The 26101-nt window shown below is 46.6% G+C and overlaps 1 protein-coding gene across 8 annotated transcripts in view; it reads right to left on the minus strand.

Moving 5' to 3' along the window:
• Positions 1–26101, minus strand: part of PRKG1 (protein kinase cGMP-dependent 1) — a 395239-nt gene that overhangs the window by 39391 nt on the left and 329747 nt on the right. For all 8 annotated transcript variants that reach the window (XM_027665603.1, XM_027665605.1, XM_027665602.1 and 5 more), the window contains one exon: positions 21486–21560. In XM_027665603.1, coding sequence (XP_027521404.1) covers positions 21486–21560 — 75 coding nt within the window. The remainder of the gene's footprint in view (positions 1–21485; positions 21561–26101) is intronic.

Genomic DNA, 26101 nt, shown 5'->3' on the forward strand with positions numbered 1-26101 from the left:
CTTCAACTCTCTTGGATCCCATTTAGGCACTGAAAGGTTCTCTAAGATCTCCCCAGGGCCTTTTCTTTTCCATCTCTTCAACCTTTCTGGAGCCTCTTCCAAACTGTCAAGCAGACCCACGTGTGATAGGATCCGGAGACATTGCTGGGTAATGATGTTCCCTTGATCCAGTGGGCTCCCTCAAAATGCCCACAGAGCATCAGAGAGAGCTACTAATTACTTTGGGATCACCAGACTAAAAACCTCCCAAAGCATCAACTGCAAAACCCTCAAGGTTTTCCTCCCTTGGCCAACATGGGAGAGCTCCAGGCGCTGCTGGTGGGAGTTGTTGCATCTGGCACGTTTCCTCCTAATTAACTTGGAAAAAAAAAGAGGTGACATGGAAGAGGAAGGCGGGGAGGAAGGGGAATATTACATCAAATCCTACTGAAAAAGTGGGAGCAGGCAGGAAGCAGGTTTTTCCTTACAAAGCAAGGACGTGTGCACACAAAGTGAGGCTCCTCGCTCCACTTGTTCACTCTGGTAGGCAGATGGAACTGTGGGAAGAGATCAGTTCCACATAACCCACCCCATCCCGGGATCTCCCTGTGCCAAACCCACTTTTAATTGGGTTTAGCTGTTAGGATTTTGCTTTCTTGTGTGAGTATTGCTTTGGGAAGCAAAATCAGCATCTCAGGCCATGCTGTGGGATAGACTCTGCAGAGGCAGAAAGAGCTTCACAACTCCACACAAATAATGAAGGCCAGGATCTGGCAAAAGTCAAGAAAAAGCATCAAAAAGAAGGGTCAATTTGAAGAAAACCTGGAGAGACAGAAAAACCAACATGATTGTGCACGTGCAGTCCCACAAATATCTCAGAAAGGTCTAAGGATGACCAACAGGAGAACTAGGAGGGGTAACTCTCGAGGGTATGGCACAGGGGGCATGGCATGACCATGGCTGGGATGCCAGAACTGCAGCCACAGGAGATACTGGGAACAGGAAGACCACACCTGTCCTAAGGAAAGAGTAATTTGTTGTGTTAAATCAGGTTATCAAAGCAAATTAGCAAGTCATGCAGATCATCTGCAGAGGGAAATTCCATTCTAACCAGGGAAGGAGAGTATTAAGATGAGATCACTGAACATTAGGATGAGCAAGAGTGGCTGTGACCTTAAAGATCATCTCATTCCACCCTCTGCCATGGGCAGGGACACCTTCCACTAGCCCAGGTTGCTCCAAGCCCCGTCCAACCTCGCCTTGGACACTTCCAGGGATCCAGGGGCAGCCACAACCACGTTGATGCCAGACCCATTTCAAACCTCCCTTTAACAGAAACCATGATGTGCTGAGCTCAAACGTGGCTGGAGGGCTGAAGAGAGGTTCAAAATAAAAGCACCACTCTTGCACTCAGCAAATCAAAGAAGGGAATTGCAAGAGTAGCTAAAGCTGAAGAGGAGGATTCAGTCTTAGCAGTGGCACGGGGGGGATCTGGATACAGCCAACACCCCAGCTCTCACTGTGGATCCAGGAGAGGTCAAAAGGAATTTGATGTGGCTGAGCAGCAGGATGAGCCACTACATTAACAGTAAGAAGGCATCCTTCAAATATGAAGTAGTTTCAAACAAATCCATTAAGAGGAAAGAAAAAAAGAACCAAATCCTGTCCAGTTGAAAGAAGAACACCATAAGACAGGCAAAAAAAAGCAAATAACAACTTCAAAAGGCTTAAAACCAAATAATAACCCCTTCTCAATCACAGCAGCAGCAGGAGCCTGTAGGCTGTAAGGTCTCCAGAGGCTCCAGGAAAAGGTCACCGAGAAGAACAAAGCCATGTGAGAAAAGCTCAGCGCACTTTTTACCCCCGGGTTCAACCTGGAAGGTCTTGGGGAGATCCTCCCCCTGCAATCTCCCTTCCCAGGGGGAGCACCAGGGGAACCACCACCAACTGAAGTGTCAAGTCAACCAAAGGGTCTCCAGGACCAGATGGTCCTCACCCAGCGCTCCCGTGTGAACTCCAGGTGAACCGACCGCGGTTGGGAACCAGCTCCGCTCGCTGAGGGATGGAAGTGGCTTTCTGATGGGATCCAGAGCCCTGTGCTCCACCAAGCCCAGCATCTGTCCTAACAGAATTCCTTGACACATGGGTAAATCTGCCTTCTTTGGGGATGAGCCAACAGGCTTCCCAAGCCTACTGGAGTTCTTTGAAGGAGCCATCAGGCACACAGGCAGGAGAGATCTGCTTGATACAGTTGGATTTCCTAAAGGCTTTTGACAAGGTTTGAAAGGCTGTTACAGAAATGAAGCTGCCATGACACAAGAAGGAAGGTCTGTGCATTGATTAAAAAACAGTTAAAACCAGGAAACAGCAGATAGTAATATATGGCTCGTTTTTCCTAATGGATGGAGGCCAACAGTGCTCAAATCCTTCCTGCTCAACATCTTTAGGGATGAACTGGAAAAAGGGGGGGGGGATAAATAAAATGACAACGCTGGTCAAGGATATTAAATTGCCAAAACCAGCAAAAAAAAGCCCAAGGTGAAAAACTGCACAAGGACATCAAGAGACTAAGGGACAAGATAATACCTTCACTTGAAATCCTGTAGGAATGCAGTGAGAGGAAAAAATCCTGGATAAGCACATGGTAATGGTCATTCATTCAGCTTTTTGGATTGGAAAAGGTACTGGAAAGTGATGGTAAGGAGCATAGATCTGGATGGGGTTCTCTTGTAGTGGCCTCTTCCTGGGGAAAAAACAACTCTGGTAGGAGATGACAAAGATTCATAAAATCAGAGAATCAACCACATTGGAAAAGACCTCCGAGATCATCAAGTCCAATCCTTGATCCAACCCTGCTGTGGTTCCCAGCCCATGGCACTGATGCCACATCCAGTCTCACCTTAAACACCTCCAGGGATGGTGACTCCATCCAATCCCTGGGCAATGGCTGATTACCCTGTCTGGAAAGAATTTCTTCCCGATATCCAACCTAAACCTCCCCTGGCACAGCTGAAGACCCAGCCCTCTTGCCCTGCTGCTGGTTCCTGGCAGAAGAGCCCAACCCCACCTGGCTACACCCTCCTGTCAGGGAGTTGCAGAGAGTCAGGAGGTCTCCCCTGAGCCTCCTCTTCTCCAGGCTGAGCCCCCCCCAGCTCCCTCAGCCTCTCCTCACAGCACTTGTGCTCCAGTCCCTTCCCCAGCCTCACTGCTCTTCTCTGGACCTGCTCCAGCCCCTCCATGTCCTTCCTGAGCTGAGGGCCCAGAGCTGGACACAGCACTCCAGGGGTGGCCTCACCAGCACTGAGTCCAGGCCAACAATCACTTCCCTGCTCCTGCTGCCACACTGTTCCTGATCCAGGCCAGGATCCATTGGCCTTCTTGGCCACCTGGGCACACTCTGGCTCCTGTTCAGCTTCCTGTCAATCCACACTCCCAGCTCCCTTCCTGCCTGGCTGCTCTCCAGCCACTCTGTCCCCAGCCCATGGGGCTGCCAGGGGTTGTTGTGGCCAAAGTGCAGGACCCGGCCCTTGGCCTTGTTGAACCACATCCCCTTGGAATCAGCCCATGGATCCAGCCTGTCCAGGTCCCTCTGCAGAGCCCTCCTGCCTTCCAGCAGATCAATACACCCCCCCCATTTAGTGTCATCTGCAAATTTGCTGATGGTGGGCTCAATCCCCTCATCCAGATCACCAATAAAGACATTAAACAGGACTGGGCCCAGCACTGATCCCTGGGGACACCACTGGTGACTGGATCCCAACTGGATGCAGCTCTGTTCCCACCACCCTCTGGGCCTGGCCATCAGCCAGTTCCTAACCCAGCACAGGGTGCCCCTGTCCAAGCCGTGTTGTGTCATGGAAAGCAACCGTGCATATCCAGGGAAGAGAAACCCATTAAGGGTTATAAATCTATCAACAGCAGGAAGTCCCTGAGTCCCAAACTGCTGGAGACTGAAGGATCACAATCAATAATCACCTCTTTGCTCTTCTCCCCATTCCTAGATAGCGGCTACTGGGCACAGGAGAGACAGGACACAGGCTCAGCTACAGCTGGATGCAGTGAGGTCACTCCTATATTGGCACTTCCAACAGATCTGAATATAACTGCAACAAACTGAGGAACTCAAGGCCCCTACTTGTAATGTATGACAGCAGAAAAAAACCCCAGAGTTTTGTTTCCCAGTGCCTGGTGCCTGCTCTGGAAGCCTGTTTGTGTCTGCCATGGTGGGAGAGGAGCTGTTCAATCTTACAGCTTGTCTTGACCAGATAAAAGGAAGCTTTTATCAGACATTTCTTTAACACATGGCAGCTACTGCCAGGAAAAAGCAGAGCTCTCACTTCTTCACTGAGGCTCAGCCCAAATTCACCACATGAGAAAACTACCAAGTGCTTTGTCAACATTGGAATATTATCATGTGCTAATTGGAGAGAGATTAGAAAAACAAGGAAGCAAACAAACCACCCTAACCCCCAAGTTTTCCTCCCGCGGATAATTCCTTGGCTGGGAAAGCAATGCAAGCTGGCTCATTTTGGGAGGAGAGGAAAGCTGGAAGGCTCTAAGCTCTGCATATCCCAGCAATCCAACAACTCATTCCCTCTCTTCTGATGGAGGACAATATTTTTAACACACCTCCCATGCAGCTTGTTTTGGAGAAGGGCTCGTGGCACCCCAGGAGCTGAACGTGACTCTCACTCCCCAAAACACCCCTCCAAGCCACCCTCCCTCCAACACTGGAATCTCACTGGCTACACATCATCTCCTTGGATCAGTGCCCCAGATTTGGAAAATTTAGTGGCATAAAGGTCACCATGAGCAGGGGGACCTAGAGAGGACCAAGGGCTGTGCTATGAAACACCAGTGGTGACTCAGGGGACAGCAGATCCAAAGCAAGGAGCTTCCTGGAGCTTTCTTAGCATCCCTTTGTGGGCTTCCAGTGGAGACAGGCACTTTCCCATACTTCCACTGGAGGGCAGGAATATCCCACGTTTCCACAGGCAAGCCTTGAGCTCATTGCCACACACTCACACGCTTAAAACAGCTTTAAGAGAGGCCTTGCCTTCGGGAGATGTTCTTGTGCACCCTTAGACTCTCACTTGGTTTCTATCCTGCTTTTATGAACATCTTCACTTTTTCAAAACATCATCATTATTTCCCTAAAACAACAGCAATATCCCTGGTTTGCCCCTGCAGCTATTCCCTCCCCTCCCAGTGCCCTTTTGCCTCAGCTCCCTGCAGCTCTCCAAGGTCCCCTGTTTTCCTGACCTATCTTTTCTCTAGGTAGGGACCAACACACTGCTTCCCCAGGAGGCAATAAAAGTATTTTATAAATCATTCTGGGTGAGAGTGTTGACCTCTGGAGGGCAGGAAGGCTCTGCAGAGGCATTTGGACAGGCTGGATCCGTGGGCTGAGCTCCCACAAGGCCCAGGTGGATGGTCTGGAAGGTCTTTTCCAACCTAAATGATTCTAGGATTCTGTGAAAAGTTTGCAGAGCTGACCCCAGGTCCTATGGCTTTTATCATCTCTATCAGTGAAAATTATCATCAAGAGCAGGAAAAATATGATTGACTCCCATAAGGGGACACCTCAAGGTTCCTGAAGGGGTCATGCATCAGGTTAATATGTTTGACAGAGTTTGTGTGGTTTCCAAATGATGTCTCAGAATGTTCCCCAGCAAAGGCAATTAAAGACATGCCAAGAGACAAAAGGAAAGGGCTTCTCATGGAGAAATAACTGCTTTGGAGAGTGGAGGGTCACCACCTATGACCCTGCAAGGTGCTGGGCTGGGACTGGTGCTGCTTGATGGATTTAAAATTCATACAGAGAAAGGTTTCTGTGAGGTGTTCTGTGCACATTCAGCTATTCAGAGTAGCAGAAAAAAAACAGGATGAACCACAAAGATCTGCAGAGGGACCTTAGGAGATTTGGTGCTTGGCCAATAAAGTGTCAGAAGAAATGAAACAGAGATAGAAAAAAAAAATTATCCAAACTTCCAATGCCAAAAGACAGGCTCTGAGACAATCATTCCTCTCAAGAGTTTATGAGAGTCCCAGGAAAATGTCAGCTCACTGGGAAACATTCAGAACACCACTGGGAAACACCTGGAGAAAGGCACAGGGTTGGGAATGACTCTCTGTGAGTCATGACTGAAAGTGGGACTCTCCAGCCTGAAAATTGCCTATCATTTGGCATTTTCAAGTTGTTATTTGTGAAAGGGAGACCCTGATTCACTAAACTCTAGTGGAATTTCAGAATGTCTCTAAATGTCCAACACCTGGGGTAATGCTGAGCACAGCCTGGTCTAAGGAATTCCTCCACATTGAAGTACCCGAGTTTTACAGACCAATTCTTTCACAACCCAGACCAAAACCATTAAAATTTTCTTCCTATTTCCTAAAATGACCCTATGTTAGCTCGTTGAAGGGGAAGTCATTCTGCAGGTGAAGGTTTTTCCTTCTCTGCCAGTTCCATTTACAGCTGAGGACAGAAGATGAGAGAGAGAAGGATGGTGTCAGCTCCACTTCTGCCTTGGTTTTTATGACTTTAATTCACTTAAATCTCTTTGTATCCGTTTCCTGATCTGTAAAATGAAGACACATTGGCAGACTTACTCCAGAACACCTGTGGGATGTCTGGGATCAGGTCAAAGGACCATTTTTCTCGGGAGGAAGGACGTGGAGAAGCAGAGCAAGCATGTAGTCATAATTCCTTGAATAATCTTCCAGTCTCTCGAGGCTTTGTGGGTTTGCAGGAGCTACTGGAAAGGTGTGATAGCAAGACCAGAGTGTTGCACACCGAAACCACCCTCATGAACCTCAGGAGAAGCTTCATAACAAGGGGTTTAGGACCAGAAACCATTGCTTAGCATCCTCCTTGGTCCCCCTAAGGGAAGGGCTCTGCCACTGTTTTTACTATGGCAATAAATCCACATTTTTTTCCACTTGGAGAATACAGAGATACTTTGTGGCACAGGGGTGCCCTGAGATGCTTTTTTCAACAGAAACTCAAGTCCTCACAAAGGGATGATCCCTCTGTGTGATCATATCAGGCAAAACCCAGATCACAGCAAGGATTTGACCTGTTGGAGCCAGTCCTGAGGGGGCTCCAAGATGATCAGAGGGCTGGAGCAGCTCTGCTGGGAGGAAAGGCTGGGAGAGTTGGGATTGTTCAGCCTGGAGAGGAGAAGCTTTGGGGTGACTGAACTGTGGCCTTCCAGGGCCTGAAGGGGCCAAGAGGAAAGATGGAGAAAGACTATTTCCAAGGGCCTGGAGCGCCAGGACAAGGGGGAATGGCTTCCCACTGCCAGAGGGCAGAGTTAGATGGGATAATGGGAAAACATTCTCCCCTGTGAGGGTGGGGAGGCCCTGGCACAGGTTGCCCAGAGAAGCTGTGGCTGCCCCTGGATCCCTGCAAGTGTCCAAGGCCAGGTTGGACAGGGCTTGGAGCAACCTGGGCTAGTGGAAGGTGTCCCTGCCCATGGAACTGGATGACCTTTAAGGTCCCTTCCAACCCAAACCATTCTGTGATTCTGTGAGTTTTTGTCCTGCAAGCACTTCTCCAATGTCACTCAGTGGTCAGTCAGCATATAAAACCTTTCCCAAAGGAAAGGATCATCTCTTCCTTTAATGAGTAGGTTTTACTCCTCCCTCTTTCAACGTCTCCACTAAACAACAAAATCCCACCTGTCGCTCACTGAGAGGATACAGAGACCCAGAAACACGGGGTTTTTTTTCATGTAATAAAACAATACTTAACCAAAAGGTAAACAGTGGCTTCTGGGGAAGAACTTTATAGCCCAACACGTGGTTTCTGAGAAAGATCATCTTCCTGCACTTCCCCTCCGCTAATGGCTACGCTGCCACTTGAGACTCCCAGGAGAGACTTAATGCCTTCTTCCTTTCCGGGAATTAGGCAATGGAGGTTTCAAATTAGCTTCCCTTTGCCTGAAAATGAGTTAGAAAAGGCCTGAACAAATGTGCTTCTGTGAAATGTGACTGCCAGGACGCCGCCGGCTCCTGATTAACCCCAGGCAGGGCAGGGGGGGTCAGAACTGCTTTGTAAGTGATACGTGGGGATCAGGAATGTCTGCAGCCAGCAGGGCTAAACCAAAATTTGCTTTTTAGAGAGGTGGTGGTGTTTTAGCTGATTGTGGCCCAGAAACACGTGGCTGGTTTATTTTCTAACGCAGCAGGTTTTGCTTTTCCACGTGAGGCTGTTCACAGCCTGCACCGGCCCCCTGACAGCAGTCGTGGTCTTTCCAAAGCTGCCAGGGCTCCAAATCCTTCCTCTGGATTCCTGAATGGAAGGACAGGGCTATTTCAGCCCAAAGGTTGTGAAAAAAGCCTTTTCTCCCAGAGCCTCCAACATCAAGTTGCTCCGCTGGTGTTGAGTGAGTGTTGAAATCCCAGAATCCCAGAATGGTTTGGGTAAAAGGGACATTAAAGCTCATCCAATGCCACCCTGTGCCATGGGCAGGGACACCTTCCACTAGCCCAGGTTGCTCCAAGCCCTGTCCAACCTGGCCTTGAACCCTTTCCAGGGATGGGGCAGCCACAGCTCCTCTGGGCCAACTGTTTCAAAAGCCTTTTATTATATATATATATATATATACATATGTATATATATCTATATATATATATCTCCTTTCAAAGTTTGCCAAATCCGCTGGATTTTAAACACAGACCTGTTGAAAGATGGGCAATTTATCTTTACCTTGTTAGACACTGTATTCCAACTGTTACATCAATATTCTTCCAAGTCAGATTGAAATGCAAACACAGAATTAGTGAATCATTTAGGTTGGGAAAGACCTTTAAGATCATCAAGCCCAGCCATCAGTCCAACACCTTGTACAGAATTCACAGCCAGTGGTGCAGCAAGAAATGTCCTTAAGGGGGTTTGTCTAATTATTTTCTGCTCATTATTTCAGCTCATCTTCATTAATCACCTCGGCTCACTGACAAAAGCAGTGGATACCAAAGGATTGACTGGAATAAATGAACCAGAGAGTGTTTCTTTGAAAACTGCACTGAATTGTACATGAAGTCACATTTCCAACCCGTGAGCTGTAATTAATTCTATGCAAAGGAGAGGGTTGGGATACAATCTTTGCACTAAAAGAGTCATAAAGGCAAGTGGGAGAACCTGTTGCCTCCTCCCAGAAAATGAGAAACCGGCTTTTAAGCCTCACACATGGATTTTCAAAGCAAAAAGAAAAAAAAGCATAAAAGCACCTAACCCAGATGATTCAAGAAGGAGGGAACTCAACGACCATCAACTCTCTTGCCTTGCTGTTTCCCTTCCCAGTTTATTTGGCTGGAATTCAGCAGAGAACCAGAGTTATGTTTTCCAAGCCCTCTCCTCATCCCTTTGCTCTCCCTCGCAGGAACGGCCCAGGTTCCCATAGAAACTGAGAGTAAAGAGCAAGGGCAGAAAATCCAAACGAACAGGTCTAAGCTGGCAGTGTCAGGTTTTATTAGATGGATAAATATGACTAATGTGTGCTGGCTGTGGGGTCCTTTCTAATGGAAAAGCCAGATAATGCTGCACCTTATCCAATAAACACCTGGCACAGCAACGACAAAGCCCGGGGTTGCTGAGGGCTCACCATGAACAGGTTGGCACCACTTGCTGAAATCGGGTTGTTTTCTCCATTATTCATTTTTGGAGCCAGCAAAGTACCCTCTGCTCACCTGCAGGTCTCATCCTGAAGCCCCCATCCACCCCAAGTTGCTCTGGATTCTCATCCGTTGACACCGGAGCTTTGCACTGACCTTCCTCACCCTCGTCCTTCATCGTCATCGTTCCCCCTTGTCACCAAGTCCACTCGTGTCCCCTCCCCACTCCACTTTGGGTCCATTTCCCCCCTTTTTTTCCTTCATCTTTGGTCATTTTTCCCATTTGTTTCGTCATTTTTGCTCACTTCCCCCATTTTTGTTAATTTTTTTTCATTTTTCCCCATTTTTTTGTTCATTTCCCCCCATTTTTGCTTCATTTCTCTCCATTTGTGGTCTTATTTTTTTGTCCCTTTTTTGCCTTTTCACTCATTTTTTGTCATTTCCCCCCATTGTTGTTCATTTTTTGCCCCATATTTGATAGTTTTCCCCCATTTTGTTCATGTGCACTAATTCCACGAGGGTTTAGGACCTCCTAAAGTGGACTTTGTAAGTTTAAATATTGGCCTGAAGTCCTCTGAAAAATCACTGTAAAAATGGTTTTCTGAGGAAAGATCAGGCTGGATGCTTCCTTCCAGCTTTGGAAGCAGGTGATGTATTTTGAATGTGTTCCTGGATAATTTTACTTTTTAACAGAGCTACCCTCAAAAATCTAGTGAAAGGGGTTTTTTTATAGATGAAGGACTTCATGAAAATTATCAATTTGCTTGCCCTGGTGAACTGCCAACACGACAACAGGATTCTTCCAAACAAGAACACTGCTAAAGGGAGAGAGGTACTGCTGTGACTGTAAACTATTTCAAGGTCTTGGATAGGTTTTAAAAGTACAGAATAAAATATGATTGAACACGTTTGAAGGCAGCAATTTTTTTCCTAAGGACACTTTGAATATACAAACATCCCAGTAGTGTTTATCTCTGAGCACCCTTTCCACACATCCTGATCCCTCTCCTGATCCCCAACAGCAGCAGGAGAGACGCCCTCTACTACAAATACTCATCTTCTGAGCACTAAAACTCGTGGCAAATTAGACTGTTTTTATTTCCAAGCCCAGCTGTGACATCCGACAGTCCCTGACTCCAAAGGGGGATTCATTGGAGCGGCTCCTGTTGACTCCCGGAGTGAGATGGCCCCTGGCACCCCTAGAGCTCAGCTTTGTTGTGCTCAGCTCCTCTGTTTAACAGCACAGGAGATGCTGCAGGTCAAACCAACAGCTGAATTCCTCTCCCCCACCAGTGTTCAAAACAATATTGCAAAATGCTTGAAACCATTCAAAGAGACTCACTTTAAAAGGACCCTTCACTCTGGAGACTCCCACCTCTGGATGTGCCCCCAAACCATCACTTCAGGAAAGGGAAGGTACAGGGCTGCTTCTTTCCAGCCTTTGTACCTTCCACTTCTCTCCTGAGAAGTCTGAATAGTTTTGCCATTTCCAAGTAGCTGTCCTGGATAACAAGGCGCTGCTAAAAACCTGCCTGCTCTAAAAAAACCCAGAGAGGTAGAAACATGCTTAGAACCAGGAGAAAATACTCTTCTTTTTGCTTCTGCATCTACCAAGTTCACTAAAAGGAAGTTTAAGTGACCAGAGTTTGGTTTTAGGTGGTTGGAAGGAAAGCATTTGCTGATATTTAATTCTCCAGGGGGCTTTGTGAGGTGCTGAGCCTGTGCCCAGTGGAAGGGTGTTCCCAGCCCTTTGTAAAGGCTGGGACCATAAAATGTGAAAGCAAATCCTTTTTGCTTTAAATGTCAGCTTTGCTACTGAGCAATAAACAGAACCCTTGGAGCTGTATTTCCTCCTCAGAGCAGGAGGTCACGGCCTCACTAAGCACTTGCTCCACTCCTGACAAATATTTTCACATCCCAATCCGACCCAGATGCAAAATATGACAGCTCAGCTATTGCACTGTTAATAAAACAGCTTCTCTGGGAGCAGAGGCTGGGAACGGGATCATAAAACATCTTTCAAAGCCAAACTTGAGGCATTCATCTCCCTCAGCGTAGGAAATGGGAAAGCAAGCGGGGGGAATTCAAGGAGATGCCGAGTCGTTTGCTCTGTGATTTGTGCCAGCCCAGCATCTGTAGGCACTCCCTGGCAATCTCCCTGCCTGCTAAAAGAGTCCCAGCGTTGCCCTGGCCTGCTGCCAGCCCGCTTCCCATTACTGGCTCCTAAAAGGATTTCCAGCCACAAGAATTCCATTTTGCCATCCAGATGAATGATATCACTGCTGCACAGGAACAGCCTCCGAAGGAATGAAGGGACAGTGAGAAAAACACCTTTCTTAGAAAGCATCTCCTTCCAGCACAAAGGATTAGGAAATGAACCCGAGTCTGGCAAAGCTTGTGATTTAATCCAAGACTAAGACCAGCAGCAGGCCCTGCCCGTGCACCTGGAGCTCTGGGGGCCTGGCACAGCTATTCTGGGTCATCAACAGCCAAGCAAACTCCAGTGACACAATTTGGAGCCCCTGGAATCAGTCTAATCCCTTGCTTTGGGATCCATAAATGATGGCATTTGATGTTTTCTGCAGAGCAACCCGACGGTCCCACCGGAAAATGAACCTAAGAGAGAGTAAAGACAGAGCTCCAACACTTCTCAGTGTGAGGGTTTGCTGAGCAGACAGAGATAGAAACACTCCATCCCCATTCCTAAACGGAATTTTAAATGCAGCCACGAATGAGGGGCTTTTAACTTCCATCAGATATTTAATCACAATAGTCCTATTAGAAACCCCCATAGTTTTACATTAACGCCCAATATAATGAGCAAGATCAGACTTTGATCTCCTCTTTCATGGTTTCAGGCACTGAGCTTTCTCACATATTCAAAATGTCACATTATCTGTGATTTTGATGTTTTATCTTGTTAAAGCTATGCAAAAGCTGCAGGATCAGCTAAACCACGAGAACAGTTTTGCCTTTTTTTTTTTTATTATTTTTTTCAGATGATTTAAAGATTTACAGCTCAGCACTCCTCGAATCATTTAATGGAGTGTTCAGCCAGGCACTGAGAAAATAGAGCAAATGCAGCTGAGGGCAAATCAATGGAAGCACAGCCAGGATAACTCAGTGCACTGCCAAGTTGGGGGGTTTGGGATACCCTAAGTGTGGCTGCGCCATCCCTGGAAATGTTCAAAGCCAGGCTGGATGGTGCTTGGAGCAACCTGGGCTAGTGGAAGGTGTCCCTGCCCATGGCAGGGGGTGGAATGAGATGATCTTTTAATGTCCCTTCCAACCCAAACCATCCTATGATTCTAAGTGCTGCAAACACACAAACGGAAAAATAATAACATTAATAATATCACATGGCAGCAGTTCACTGGAATCCATCAACCATATTGGAGGCATCAGGGATATTTTTTAAATCAGACTCCTTTCCTGGGTGTTACAGGGTAAGTTGCTGCAATGGGAGGCCACACCTTCCTGTGACACCCAAAGATGGGAACACCCCATCACGTGGGTCTCACAGCAGGGAAGGCACAGACCCATCCTGGCAGAATTTCATGGAATCCCAGACTGGTTTGGGTTGGAAGGGACCTTAAAGATCATCTCGTTCCACCCCCAGAGGCACCTTCCACTAGCCCAGGTTGCTCCAGCCCCATCCAACCTGGCCTTGGACACTTCCAGGGATCCAGGGGCAGCCACAGCTTCTCTGGGAAACCCGTGCCAGGGCCTCCCCACCCTCACAGGGAACAATTCCTTCCCAATATCCCATCTAACCCTGCCCTCTGGCAGTGGGAAGCCATTCCCTCTTGTCCTGTCTCTCCAGGCCCATATCCAAAGTCCCTCCCAGCTCTCTTAGAGCTCCTTTAGGGACTGGAAGGGGCTCAGCAGGGAAGGATGAGAGGGGAGTAGAAATCCTGAACTGAATGTGGACTAGAGTTAGACTGTAAGTTATATATGGAAAGTCATTTGAGCCTCCAGGAAAACTGGTGAATTATTCCTTACGGGGAAGAAGGGAAAGGAGGAAAAGGGTTTGTTTTGGTGGATCAGCCGCGGGCGGGAGGGAGGCGTCAGCAGCAACTTCGGAGTTAAGGCTGCATTGGGTTTTTCACTTATAGAGGGATTAAATTTCTTCCATTTCACAGTTGGGTGACTGAATTTCATCTCCAAATGTGACACAACTGCTGCTCAGGGGTCAGCTGGACTCGCTGTGCAGTTTTTGGGTGCCGCACTCACCAATTTCCACAGGGAAAACAATTAATATTTACTCCTCTTTGAAATATGAGCCTCCCCCCTCTGCTCCCTCCCCTCTCCCTGCTGTTTCAACAACCACATACACCAGCATTTCCAAACTCTGCAGCTATTCCCATCACATCCCAGCCTGGGAAGGTTTTTGGGTGAATGGGAAGAAGCTTCTTTATCTGGCAACACCTTTTCCAGCTCTGTCAAGGCAATGTGACAGTGGGGAGATGGTGCTCTCCCACCTCCTCCTTCTGGAGCCCAAATCTTTCCCTCCCAAACCTTCCCTGGGTGCCAGCACCATCCATATACTTGTCCTTCATCTCTCACTGGCTCTGCATTTCCATCTTTCCTTTCCCTTATCAATGCTTGGACATAAAAGTGAGGTCTGACCCAGCTCCTGGTGGAGCTCGTGGGAGTTGCTGAGGTGCAACCAAGGACAACTGGACTAGCAGCGAGCTGGAAAAAGCCACAAATGATCCCACAACTGTTTCCAGCAGTTCCAAAAAGCAGTAGTTCCCTACAGTAGAAGAATCACTGAATTTTATTTATAACACGTCTGACTGTTCAAGTGATTCTCTGTTATTCAAGTCAGCAGATGAGAGCAGGACAGAAACAGCCCATCTTCCAGTGCCATAATCCTTACAAAGCTATTTGGATAAATCCTCAGGACAGCTCAGAAATGTGCTGGACAACAAATTTACAGAGCCAGGGATGCACAGAACTGGTTTAATGCCGCCGTTGCCTCGACGTCCCCTGCAAAGTTCACTGAGTTTGAAGCTCCCAAGCCTGTGCTACACCGAGCTCCAAGCCCTGGGATCAGCAAAGGATTCCCAGTGCTTCCTGAAGAAAGCATTTGCATAAATGCCAAAGGAATGGTTGGTATTTCTAATGCACAAACCATCAGGTGCTCCCACCACGTACAGCGGGAATGGCCACTTCCATCACCACAACGAGTTTCCATTCCCTCTGGAACGGGGCTCATTATTGTCTGAGAGCTTTCTGCTGCATTTGTATTTCCTCAGGCCAGCCCTAATCCCCTGGAACCCATGCAGGCAGGCATTAGAACAGCAGCCTGATTTTTGTTCACCCTCTGACACCTGACACGGGCCATTATCGCATCAAAAGCTCAGCTTAGCAAGGGGACAGCGTAGAGATTATTGCCTAAACAAGACAGACCTAGGTTTAAAAGCTAATTTAATATATATCCCTTGTCAGCACCACAGTGCACCTTCTCAAGAGGAAAGTCTGCCAGCAAACAGCAATTCCCCTTTGAAAAGCACAGTCCTAATGTAGCAGCCTCAGTTACCTTTATTTATGGACATCACCCTGCAGGTTCCCTTGGTGGGCTCCTGCATTTTCCATTGATTTCTGAGCTGATTTTCTAATTCTATTTATTACAGCAGCCAGGAAAATTGGAGAGGCAAACCTGGATCCAAACTACCAGTTGGCTTCAGGATGAAATTGCAGGTTATTTAAGGCTAAACTCTGTGATAATTCTCCAGCAGAAGGAAAAACGGCTCTTACATATCAGAGGCCAAATAATGCCACCTAAAATCTCAGTTTTTCTGGATGTTTAAACTCACACAGACTGAACAGGTATTGATGATCAGTTGTTATTTCTCCACAGCAAGGAGAAGAATGACTTTAATTATTTACACAGCTTCAAAGAAATTATTGCAACCCCACTTCCCTCCCCTTTCTTGAACATCCCAGGGGATTTCCCCCCAGTCTGGCACCAAAAACAGCCAAGGCAAAAGCTGGTTCCCATATGATCCCTGATTCAGAAAAGAATGGACACCAAGGGAGATGGAGCCCATCATCACAGGTTCCAGGCTGCCCTGATGCCATGAGCCAGAAAATATTGTTTCTTGCAGGGAAAAAAAAAAAAAAGACTAATCGAGTCACGTTCCACTCCTTGGTGAATTATTTCAGCCAGAGTTTTCCAAAGTTCCAGCCCAGCATGGAGTCAGACCTTCACTAAATCATTCTGTTTAATTGGGGGTTTCCATTTTTGGAACCCTTTAACTCGGCCAACTTCCCTTTTGGCAGGGGTTGTAATCTCTCTTGGCTTTTCTTATCTGCATTTCTAAAGGAAAACAAGCTGAAGAAACACAAAGCCCCTTTTCCTGATGCCCGGGGTTGTTTACTATCCACACAAACCCCCCGGGTCCCAGAGTCCTGCAGACACAACATCTGCACACAAAGCTTTCCCATTCCACCAGGACAGGAGTTTGCAGGGAGATGAGTTGGTCTCACCCATTTATGGAGCTGAAGGGCCAATCCAGCCTTAATATGTTTATGGAGGTGCCAGAAGTGGCACCCACAGGCCACCCCAGAGCAGGTGGCTGTGCCACGTGTGACCGGATCACTGCCAACCAACCCTCAGGCAAAAGCTGCCATCAGATCCCCAGCAAAGAAAGAGCAGTTTTTATACACAAGGTGCCTCAAAATATCTCTTTGTCCAGACAAGGGTTGTGTTTCTGAGGGGAATCCCCTGCCAGATCCTGCTCACACCTCTGAGTGGGACAGCAGTGCAAGAGCTGAGGTTCCCTCAGGTGATGCTCAACTGGAGGAGATGTTTCATCAGCTGACTTCTCTTCCCCAGGCACTGCTTAATATTGAGTCCAAGGAACTAGAATTGAATTAGTCCAAAAGGAAAACCCCCTGAAATGCAAATAGTCTGTATGGAAGGTCCTTGGCACCAACGTTTTCCTTCTCTACACATCCATCCCTCTGGATCTGTGCTGCCTCCTAACACTTGGACCTGTCCATGGCCAACAAGCTTTCAACTCCCAGGGACAACTTCAACTGTTAAAATAAGTCTCAAAGACAACCAAAGGAGAGGCTGTGTAGGGAGGAGACACAAACCTGCTCCATGAACTAGCAGTGGCCCTCCAGGAGACATCTCAGAGAAGCCACACGGGACACTGGAAAATACCTTTTCTTGTAAACATCCTGGTGGGGCAGAAACTAAACAGAGTGGTGAATTTTACCTTTAAAGCCAGGGTAGAAGGAGAAAAACTATCTATAAAGAATGCATATAAAATGGGAAAATATTAATAACCACCCAAATTAGGTCAATGAACTGCTGGGAGGCTTTGCTATGAATGAATGGAGTGAGAGAGGGGGCGTAAAGTGAAAAAAGGGACAACTCAGGCCTCTAAAACAAAAGGTTTGGACAGAATCATAGGTTAGAAAATAGCTCTTAGATCACCAAGTGCAACTGTTAAATGAAGGTGTTAATTAAAACACAGCTCCAAGGAGGTGAAGGGCATCCAGGGAAGGAGCTGCCAGGAAAGGGAAAGGCATTGGGTACCTACACAAAGGTCCCTGCCCTCTTTCACTCCTGTGAAAAGAAGCCAACCCAAGACATATTCCCCCAGGGCTGCAAGGCAGCTGGAATGGGGAGAAAACCAAGGAAAAAGTGCAAAATATTCTGGACCTGCAGAGAGCCTGGAGCAACACCACGAAGGCACCGCAGTCCAAGCTGCAACAGCGGATTCATTTCAAGCCGTGCTGCCACAGGAGACAATTCCAGAATCCTGGACGTGATGGGAACAAAGGAGCACAGGGACACTGGTTATGGAAGCAGACAGGCCCTGCTCAGATGGGCAAAGCCCAGGCAACTCTCCCAGCTTGGTGGGCAGGGACACCTCGGGGCTGTCACTGTGTCACGGGAGATGCTTCCCTGCTCCAGCCATGCCATGGAAAGGTGGCACCAAGCTGGAGGGAAACCTCTCCAATGACTTTGTTAAATTAGTGCCCAGGATTAACCTCAGGAGTCTCTGGATGGGGAATGGGCCAGTAGGAGGGATTAGTGTGCCTGGAGAGAAGGGTGTTTGCTGAACCCTCACCTCACTTGGCACCGACAACAGCAGGAGAAACCACCCACCTGCTTCCTCCTGGATTTATGGAAGTGCCACAGTGGCTCCATCTGGAAGTGATCTACACTTAGATATGTGTCCTGATAACTTAGGGATCTCCTTCATGCCCTAAATACCAACAGGGCTGAGCCTGGCACTGCTCCTCTGGACTCTTTTTTTCTCAGACTCTGACACACCTTTGCCTCTCTATTCCACCTTTCCTCTGGTGTAAAGGATGTAACTACAACATTCATTAGTCAATGAATTTATTAACTCATCTGAATACATCAGAGGAGTAGAATATTATAATTAATGTTATAGTCTGTATGATCCTATAATTAAAATTATAGTCTCACAGGTGACATGTCAGTGATTGCTGATTTAAGAGAGTGAGCATAAAGGATGGACATGAAGGAGAACTGCTCATCCCAAGATTGCAAAAATCAGGAAAGTGGCTCCAAAATAAGCATCAGTTGGATAGTAAGATATTGGTTGGGAAGAAGTAAATGAGTTTTGGTGCTGGGGGAAGCTCATGCCATAAAGACAATCCCTGTGAGCAGGAGGATAAACCAGGGTTTGTTCACTTGCTTTCCAAGATAGAGGTGTCTCCTTGAGGGAAGGTCAAAGCCCTTGAAGAACAACTTCCTTCCAGATTGGCTTGGCAGGGACTCCTGGTCCCCTTCCCACTGGGGCTGGGCATTCCAGGTGCCTGTGCAAGCCAAGGGATCTAGGACACGATCCAAAGTGTCCATGCAGAACAGGGAGACACCATCCGTGCAGGACAAAGACAGGACTACAACCCTCCCAGCCCTGGTCCCTCTGGGACTCCCCAGTGAGTGGGGCAGGAAGCCCCTCTGCTCAGCTCAACTCTTTTTGATCAGCATTTTCTCTGCCTTCAGGAGCTGGGCGGAGTTTGCTCTCCCTTCAAACCATGTCCAAGGGTGGGAAGAGGTAGCTCAGTGGTCCACAGAACATTCCCCAGGTCCCAGGAGCACCCTGACCATTCCTCAAGGCTTAGCTGGGAAGACACCAGGTCACCAAGAGATAAACTCAATAAACAGTTCAACTCTGTCAGACATGGAGGACTGATGGACACATGGAAAGATCTTCTGAGCCTGGAGCTTCTGCCTGGCATCCCCTCAGCCATGTCCTACCAGCTCTGTGACCCCAGGGGCACATTCCAGTGTGGAAAGAGGCAACCCCCCCCCAGTGCCACCAATTTGGTGGGTATTTACAGTCATGGGATGGTTTGGGTTGGGAGGCACCTTAAAGATCATTTATCTCCAACCCACTTGCCATGGGCAGGGACACCTTCCACGAGATCAGTCCTGTTCAACCTGGCCTTGATCATCCTGATCCGCTTCATCCACAAGGGATACAGAAAATTCCTGCCCATTCCAAGGCCTTCTGCCCCCCAGCACATGAGCTCTGACCAGGAGACAGGAGCTAAAAGGGTGCAAAAAGAGGGACAAACCCATGGGATTGGTGTAAAACCCCCCCAAAAGCCGAACACGCTTCATGGGCCAAGTCCTTCCCTACCACAAACTCCCCCTTGGAAAAAAGAAGCTCTTGAAGGACAATTAGCTGGAGCTGATTAACAGCTGCTCGAAAAGGAATCCAGGTTAAAGTTTCTGCCAAGGAGACTTTTCTCCTTAACTCCTGAATGACCAAACTTCCTGGAATGGCTCACAAGGCTTCTTATTGTCACTCTCCAAGTAACTTTGTCATTTTCCCCTCTTCTATCCATCTTTCTGCAGGCATGGCTTGTTTCCAAGGAGCCCAGCAAAGGTGAATATGGTATTTTATTAGTAAATGCCGCATTTTTCAAGAGCATTCCTTGCTTTGATGTTTCTCCAGGCAGCAAACACTGGTCCCTTCAGCTTTGTCCAAGGCAAAATGTCAACGTCTGAAGGGCAATAATGCCACTGTCACCTACCTGGAGTGGCAGGACTCAAGCAAAGGCCTCTGGCTTTTAAGAAAAGCTGTATCAAAATTAATCTATTCCACCATCACCGGGAACCCTCGGCTTTGCCCTTGCATTGGGATGAAATACGTGGCATTAGAAGGAAAGGAATAAAGATAAAAGCTCAGAGATGTGAAGGTCAGCCCAGGGGTTCCCCAAATGAAGAGTTTATTCAAAATAGGTCCTCAGCTGCAGTGTCCCCCCAGCACACAGGGGATCCTGACATAAGTGATCCCTAAAAACTCACAAAACAATCCTCAAAAACCCTCCCATACAATCTGCATCCCCAACATTCCTGGGATGGCAAACAACTCCATGATAATTAATAATAGAGCTTAAAATCCCCAGCTTCACTGCCAAGGTTTTCTTCCCTTTGCTTCTGATGGAAACCAATCAAACCCAAATAGTAACACTCAAAAAATAATATCAAAGGATAACAGCACGTGCCTGGAATACTTGGGACCATCTCCCTGAAGCTGCTAAAGTTGATTTTCCAACCCTTTGTAAAATGCTTTGTAGAAGCTGCTCCTGGCATTAAAATGCCATGATTTCAGCTATATATAAAAATACACATAATCAAATATATTTATCAGTAATATCTAACAGCCAGTTATCTGCTGCTATAGCACTGTGTCCATTTGACTTGGCATTCTGGGCCCAAAATCCCTGTTTTTTGGGATGGCAGAAGAAGGAAACTGATAAAGGAGTTTTAGGGAATTTAACCTTTTTTAACGGAACTTCTTTTTAAGAGGAAATCTTACACATTTGATCCGGGGCAGGGAAATCCTATTGCAAACTAAACTGCAACCCTGCATTCTAGCACCTTAAAATACATTTAATATCATTAAAAATGCACTTCAAACATCACTCAAAGATGATAAAGAAGAGGCTTGTGGGTATTTTACAGAAGTAGCAGGATTTGCTCAAGAAACTCAGCTTCTTGAGATGGATATTTAGTTTCTGAAAGGAACAGAGAGGTATTTTCAATCAATTAGGGCTTCTCACTTTCTCTCCATAGGAGTACCTTTGGTACAGACTATTAGAACCCTCTCTGGTTTAATGAGAAGTTACTGTGTAGAACTTAGGAGCAGTCTTAAATTTAGGCAGCTGTAGATCACTGATGAACAGTCACACTCTCCCTTCCCTAAAAAATCCCAATAAAAGCCAATAATTGCACAGGAAGAAAAGTAAAGAAATGTTGTACAGAGCAGATTTAATTTCCTTTTTAGTAACTCTTGCCTTTGAATTATATCTGGCTCATGTTCAGCATCTCTCTAATCAGAACTCTCTTCTAATTCCTCTTCCAAGGTTTGATCATTGGGAGGGAATCAGAGTTCAGACATCACGAAGCTTCCAGATTAAAATCCAACCGTAGATCAATGATGAATGAAAATTGGTTTTTTAAACAATATTTTAAACTCACAGTACACTCCAGCCCCCATTTCTCACCCCTGGCCTCAAACCACCTTTAGACTCTGTGAAGGTATCTGAGGAAGGGCAGAGCTCTCTGAAGAAAACCATCGTTCTCAACAACCATTTCCTCCACTGCAATCCCAACAGCTGGAGTTTCTCACCTTACAAGAGTTCAAGAGAATTTTTTGGAAGATCCAACACTTCTGAGGACTCAAATGCTGTGATTAAGAAGGACCTTGGGGCCACCTGGCTTTGGACACTCACCTCCACATTCACAATAATTCTCTCCTTTTTAAGCAGTTTTACCCTACTGTGTGGACAAAAAGGAGGGGGTTTTTTTGGAACTACAGTGACGTACCATCAATAAAAATGAGTTTAAGATTTTCTGCTGAACACAGGGAGCAGGCACTTACTTTGCTTTTGCTTCTGCATCTTCATAAGCTTTGTTGGAAACGTCATCCAGGCCCCCGATGAGATGCTTGAAGGAGCTGTAAAAACAAAGGGGCACTTTTAGGGGAAGAACTGTAGAATCCTTAAGTCTGGAAAGGATTTTGGGATCAGCAAGTCCAACCACTAACCCAGCACTGCCACTACCCCATGTCTGAAGTGTCCATTTGGGAGCCACAAAAGCCACTGTGGCTCTTTGGCAGCAACCAGGGGCTGTATCTCGATGCCCACGACCAACCAAACCAGGGCCAGGGCTGGGAAACGCAGCCTCAGAAATGCTGGAGGTGCAATAACCAAGGTCAAGAAGATCCAAACTTATTTTTCCAGCCCCCTGAAATGACTGCTGGAGGTTTTCCACCCCCCAGGAGTAGTACCAGAGCAAGCATGTGGATGTGCCTGGTGGTGGCACCTCAGCCCCGATCCCCGTCCTCCCACCAGAATCCCCAGAAATCCCTCTGCTTCCAAAGTGAGGGAGAATCTTTATTTCTGCCTCTGTCTCATCTTTAAGAGAAACACTCCCCCAAAAACACATCAAAGGTTTCAAACTGAAAGAGGGGAAATTTAGGTTTGGGAATATTGGGAAGGAATTGTTCCCTGGGAGGGTGGGGAGGCCCTGGCACAGGTTGCCCAGAGAAGCTGTGGCTGCCCCTGGATCCCTGGAAGTGTCCAAGGCCAGGTTGGACAACCTGGGCTGGTGAAAGGTGTCCCTGCCTGTGACAGGGGTGGAATGAGACGAGCTTTGAGGTCCTTTCCAACCCAAGCCAGTGTGTGATTCCATGATTCTAAAAAATCCAACTGTTATATCTTTGGTGGTGACACCAAACAGTGCCCCAGGCAAATAAAACCCTAGAAATTAATTATTTTTAATGATTCTAACAACTAATATCAATGGATACCTAGAATGAAAATACTCCAGGTGAAAAGCTCATTCCCTACTATACATTTCCAATATTCCCAGCCTGTCTGTCACACACCAGTTTTCCTTTTTTCCAAGGAAGAAAGCAGCCCTTGCCAAAGGAGAAAAGAGCCTGGCTAATTTGAAAGGATGAACTGCTGCAAACTACAGCCTCTTGACTAAGCTGTGCCTTAAGGTCACGGCCTCACAAAGGAAAACCCTGCAGTCCCTCCAGCCTTATGTTCCTCACACCCCTGAGGCACCAAACACAGAGCTGAAGAGCAGAAATGGCTGTTAAATCGAAAACAAATTAACTGAAACCTGGAAAAAATGAAAAAAAAATATTAAAATGACCATTTAGGGCCACATTTTTGAATTTAGGAATAATATTTAACATGGAAATATTTGCAGTGAGGAGTTGCAGGATGAAAGAGAATTGATGCTGTTGAGCAGGTGAGGGAAATCCAGGGCAGGCTGAGCCAGGGGCAGCTGGGAAAGGCAATATCCTGTGGGACAGGAGGTCAGCCAGGATGGCTTCGTGTTCCCTTCATGGAGCTGTCCCAGCTGTGCTGTGCCCAGGGAGATTAAACCTGCTGACAGGCTTAAGTGGGTACTTAAGTGTCCTGCTGCATCAGGAGACGGTTGATCCCATGGAAGGTACTCTGTGTGCATGCAGGGAACAGGGACAGGACTTCCAGGAGAACCAGAGGGGGGTAAATTATCTTGCTTTAAAATCAGCAGCTGGAAAAAGCCACATTTTACCCATAGGAGGCAAGAGATGATGGTTGGGAGAGGGATTTACAGTGATTTGGATCTAGAGCTGCTGCAAAGGGGCCTTTCCTGAGTAATTCCCTCTCACACTCCTGTGCCACGTGCTCTGGGCTGGAGCAGGGAGGTGGAACCAGATGCCCCACTGTGGGCCCTTCCAACCTGACCCATTCTGGGATTTTCTGCTTCCTGTAACTCAGGAAAAATCCCCCCAGCTTTCTACTTTCTTTAATGGTTACATTTTAAACGACATAATCGAGGAAATCATTTCTGTGGCATCCAGGAAAGCAACGGGAATTCATTACTGAGGAAGAGAAGGCAAAGCCCCCTTTGCTCTTGCAGAGAAGTTGTGTTGGGGTCTTTTAACAAGGCTGGTTACTATTAATATGAATATTTTTAATATTAAGATGTGTGAACCACCATCTTTTCAACCCCAAATTCCCCTTGCCCAGCAGTGAAAATATGAACAACTCAGCTCATCCAACACCTCAAGGTTTCTCTTCCTTGTGCCTGGGATGTGCCAGAGGTTGAAGCCAAACCCTTGCAAGGCAACAGTGAAAGCAAAGCAAGATGTGGATGTTAATCCTCAATTAAAACCCAGATATTCAGGCAATTAATTAACATAATCCTCCTGGATCACCATAAGAGATGATCTAGGGTTTAAATTGTAATTTGGGCTTGGTTTGCTTTGGCAAATGTGGCGGGGTTAAACACCCCATTTTTTTTTTTATTGGCAGTGCAAATAAATCTCTAGTGAAACACAGAAGAAAAAGTCACTGTAAGGAGTAACAAGTTTGTCTAATATCCTTAAGTTTTTACTAAAAATCTTAAGCAAGACTTAGGACTGGGCAAGGCATTGAAGCTCACTCTGTTATTGCTGTTGAAGTGTCAGCTCAGTCACAACCTCCCCAAAGAGTCAATCAGAAAACTGCTCTGGTTTTTTTTTCCCCCCTCACAGCTTTTTCTCTTCATTTTTTTTCCTATTCTCTCCTCACAACCAATTTTCTCCATGGATAAACTTCGCTCCAACTGGGAGAAACACTAAAGCAGCAAAACCTAAAATCCCCAGTGGAAGAGTCTGGCTCGGCTTGTGGAGGGTCAGTCACGCTCAGATAACACTTTTTTAATTTCATTTTTCTCCAACTTCCATTGCCAAGAGAGTCGATCCAGGAACCTTTCCTGACACCTCAGAGCTATCCCTGACAAAAAGGCTTTTAAAAACCAAACAAACCCACAAAATGCAAAGCGGAAAAATCCCAAAATAGCTGAAATATTTGAAATGCTGCCTTAAAAAAAAAAAAAAAAGTGTATCATCCTGATATATGTAACTGAAGGAGACAACAAGCCGGAAAAACAGTATTTAGCATTAAATATCTGCAAATATCAGGCACTTTTGCAGCACTCTGTGCCTTGAGTTTTACTGGCTCTGATCCATCAGATTTGCATGAGGCAATTTTGTTCTCCCAGCACCCACGACGTTGACACTTGGTAAATCTCAGAGCCCCAGAAAACATTGTTAGCAACATAAATAAATTATGGAGAGGGGGGAAAAAAATCACATATAAATAAAAGATGAACCTGAATCAACTTAAGTATAAACATTCTTACAGTTCAGGAGGAGCTCTGAATGTTTTCTAAGACTTTTTGAGTTTCAAGAAGTGGGTGTGAAAATAAAAAAGAAGGATAAAGTTGCACCAACTTCTCAGAGTGTCAGTGGTGATCCAAATGTTGGAAATGAGTTTGGAACCTTTTCCTCCCGTTTTCTCTCCCCACAAAGGAGCTGCAAGTGAAGTGTGTCTGTGTGCCTTTATTCTGATTTACACAACAGATGCTCAAGGTGTGTCTCCAAAATTTTTATCAGAAGGCCTTTTATAGACAATTTCCTAGAGGAGCAATCCATCAAATCCAGCAGATGGGCACTGTCAGCTTTCTCCCAGTCAGCCCAACTCTGCTTCTGCAACAAAACTAACAACCCCTCCAGGGAACCTGAACATTCACCAAGATGAGCCAAGACAAGGCCAAGCTTGAAACAATTTGGAGGCAACATCCTCAGGTATCTCCCAGGATTAGTTTCTTCCCAGAGGATGAATTACTGCAGTGGCACAATAGGAAATACTTCATTAGCAACAGGTTTGATTTTAGTTCATGTAGGGTCAAAGGCAAGCCCTCAACACAGAAAGTCCAGAAAATGTAAAAAAATAAAAATAAAAATAAGGAATTAAAAATGAATAAAAGACATCTGACAGTTGTTCTAAAATATTAATATGTTTACCCAGATCAGGAGAAAATGTTTTTTTTTATCTGGCTCCCCAAGTATCCAAAGGCTTCTCCAAATTCCTTCAAGTGGTTTGTCCGATTTTTTTGACAATTCCCATGAACACTGTGTGGATTTGGCTGAACTTCCCAAGGCAATTCCATGAGCCCCTAGTTGGGTCTGTGCTCCACGGCCGGCAGGAAGAACATCCTCCCTCCACACAGCCTGGCTACATCCACCTGGTCTCACTGGAAAGCCTGAGCATGGAGAGGACACCAGGGGGCCCCGGGATCCCTTAGCAGAGCTGTCATCCTCAGTCCATCAGCCTTGGCACCATCTCCTTTTATTTTCCCTACTGGATTAAGGAACCTGCTCTTCCATGGTGAAACTTTTGATTATAACATGAAATTCCCTGGAAGTTTTGCTTTCTGATTATTCAGTTCTTTCTTTCGAACGCACCTGACTAAAGTAGGACTACACTAGGGTTTTTTGAGGGGTTTCTGGTATGATTTCAGCTCCTAAAGTTCTCTTAAATGCTGTAGCAAATGTTCTGTTTGCTGTCAGTCTTCCTTGGGTGACCAAAATGAGCCCAGTGGGAATTGCAGAATCCCAGAATGGTCTGGGTTGGAAGGGACCATAAAAGAGCAGCTTGTTCCAACCCCCTG

Source organism: Corapipo altera, unplaced genomic scaffold (assembly GCF_003945725.1).
Source record: "Corapipo altera isolate COAL_440 unplaced genomic scaffold, ASM394572v1 161, whole genome shotgun sequence".
Classification (NCBI taxonomy): domain Eukaryota; kingdom Metazoa; phylum Chordata; class Aves; order Passeriformes; family Pipridae; genus Corapipo; species Corapipo altera.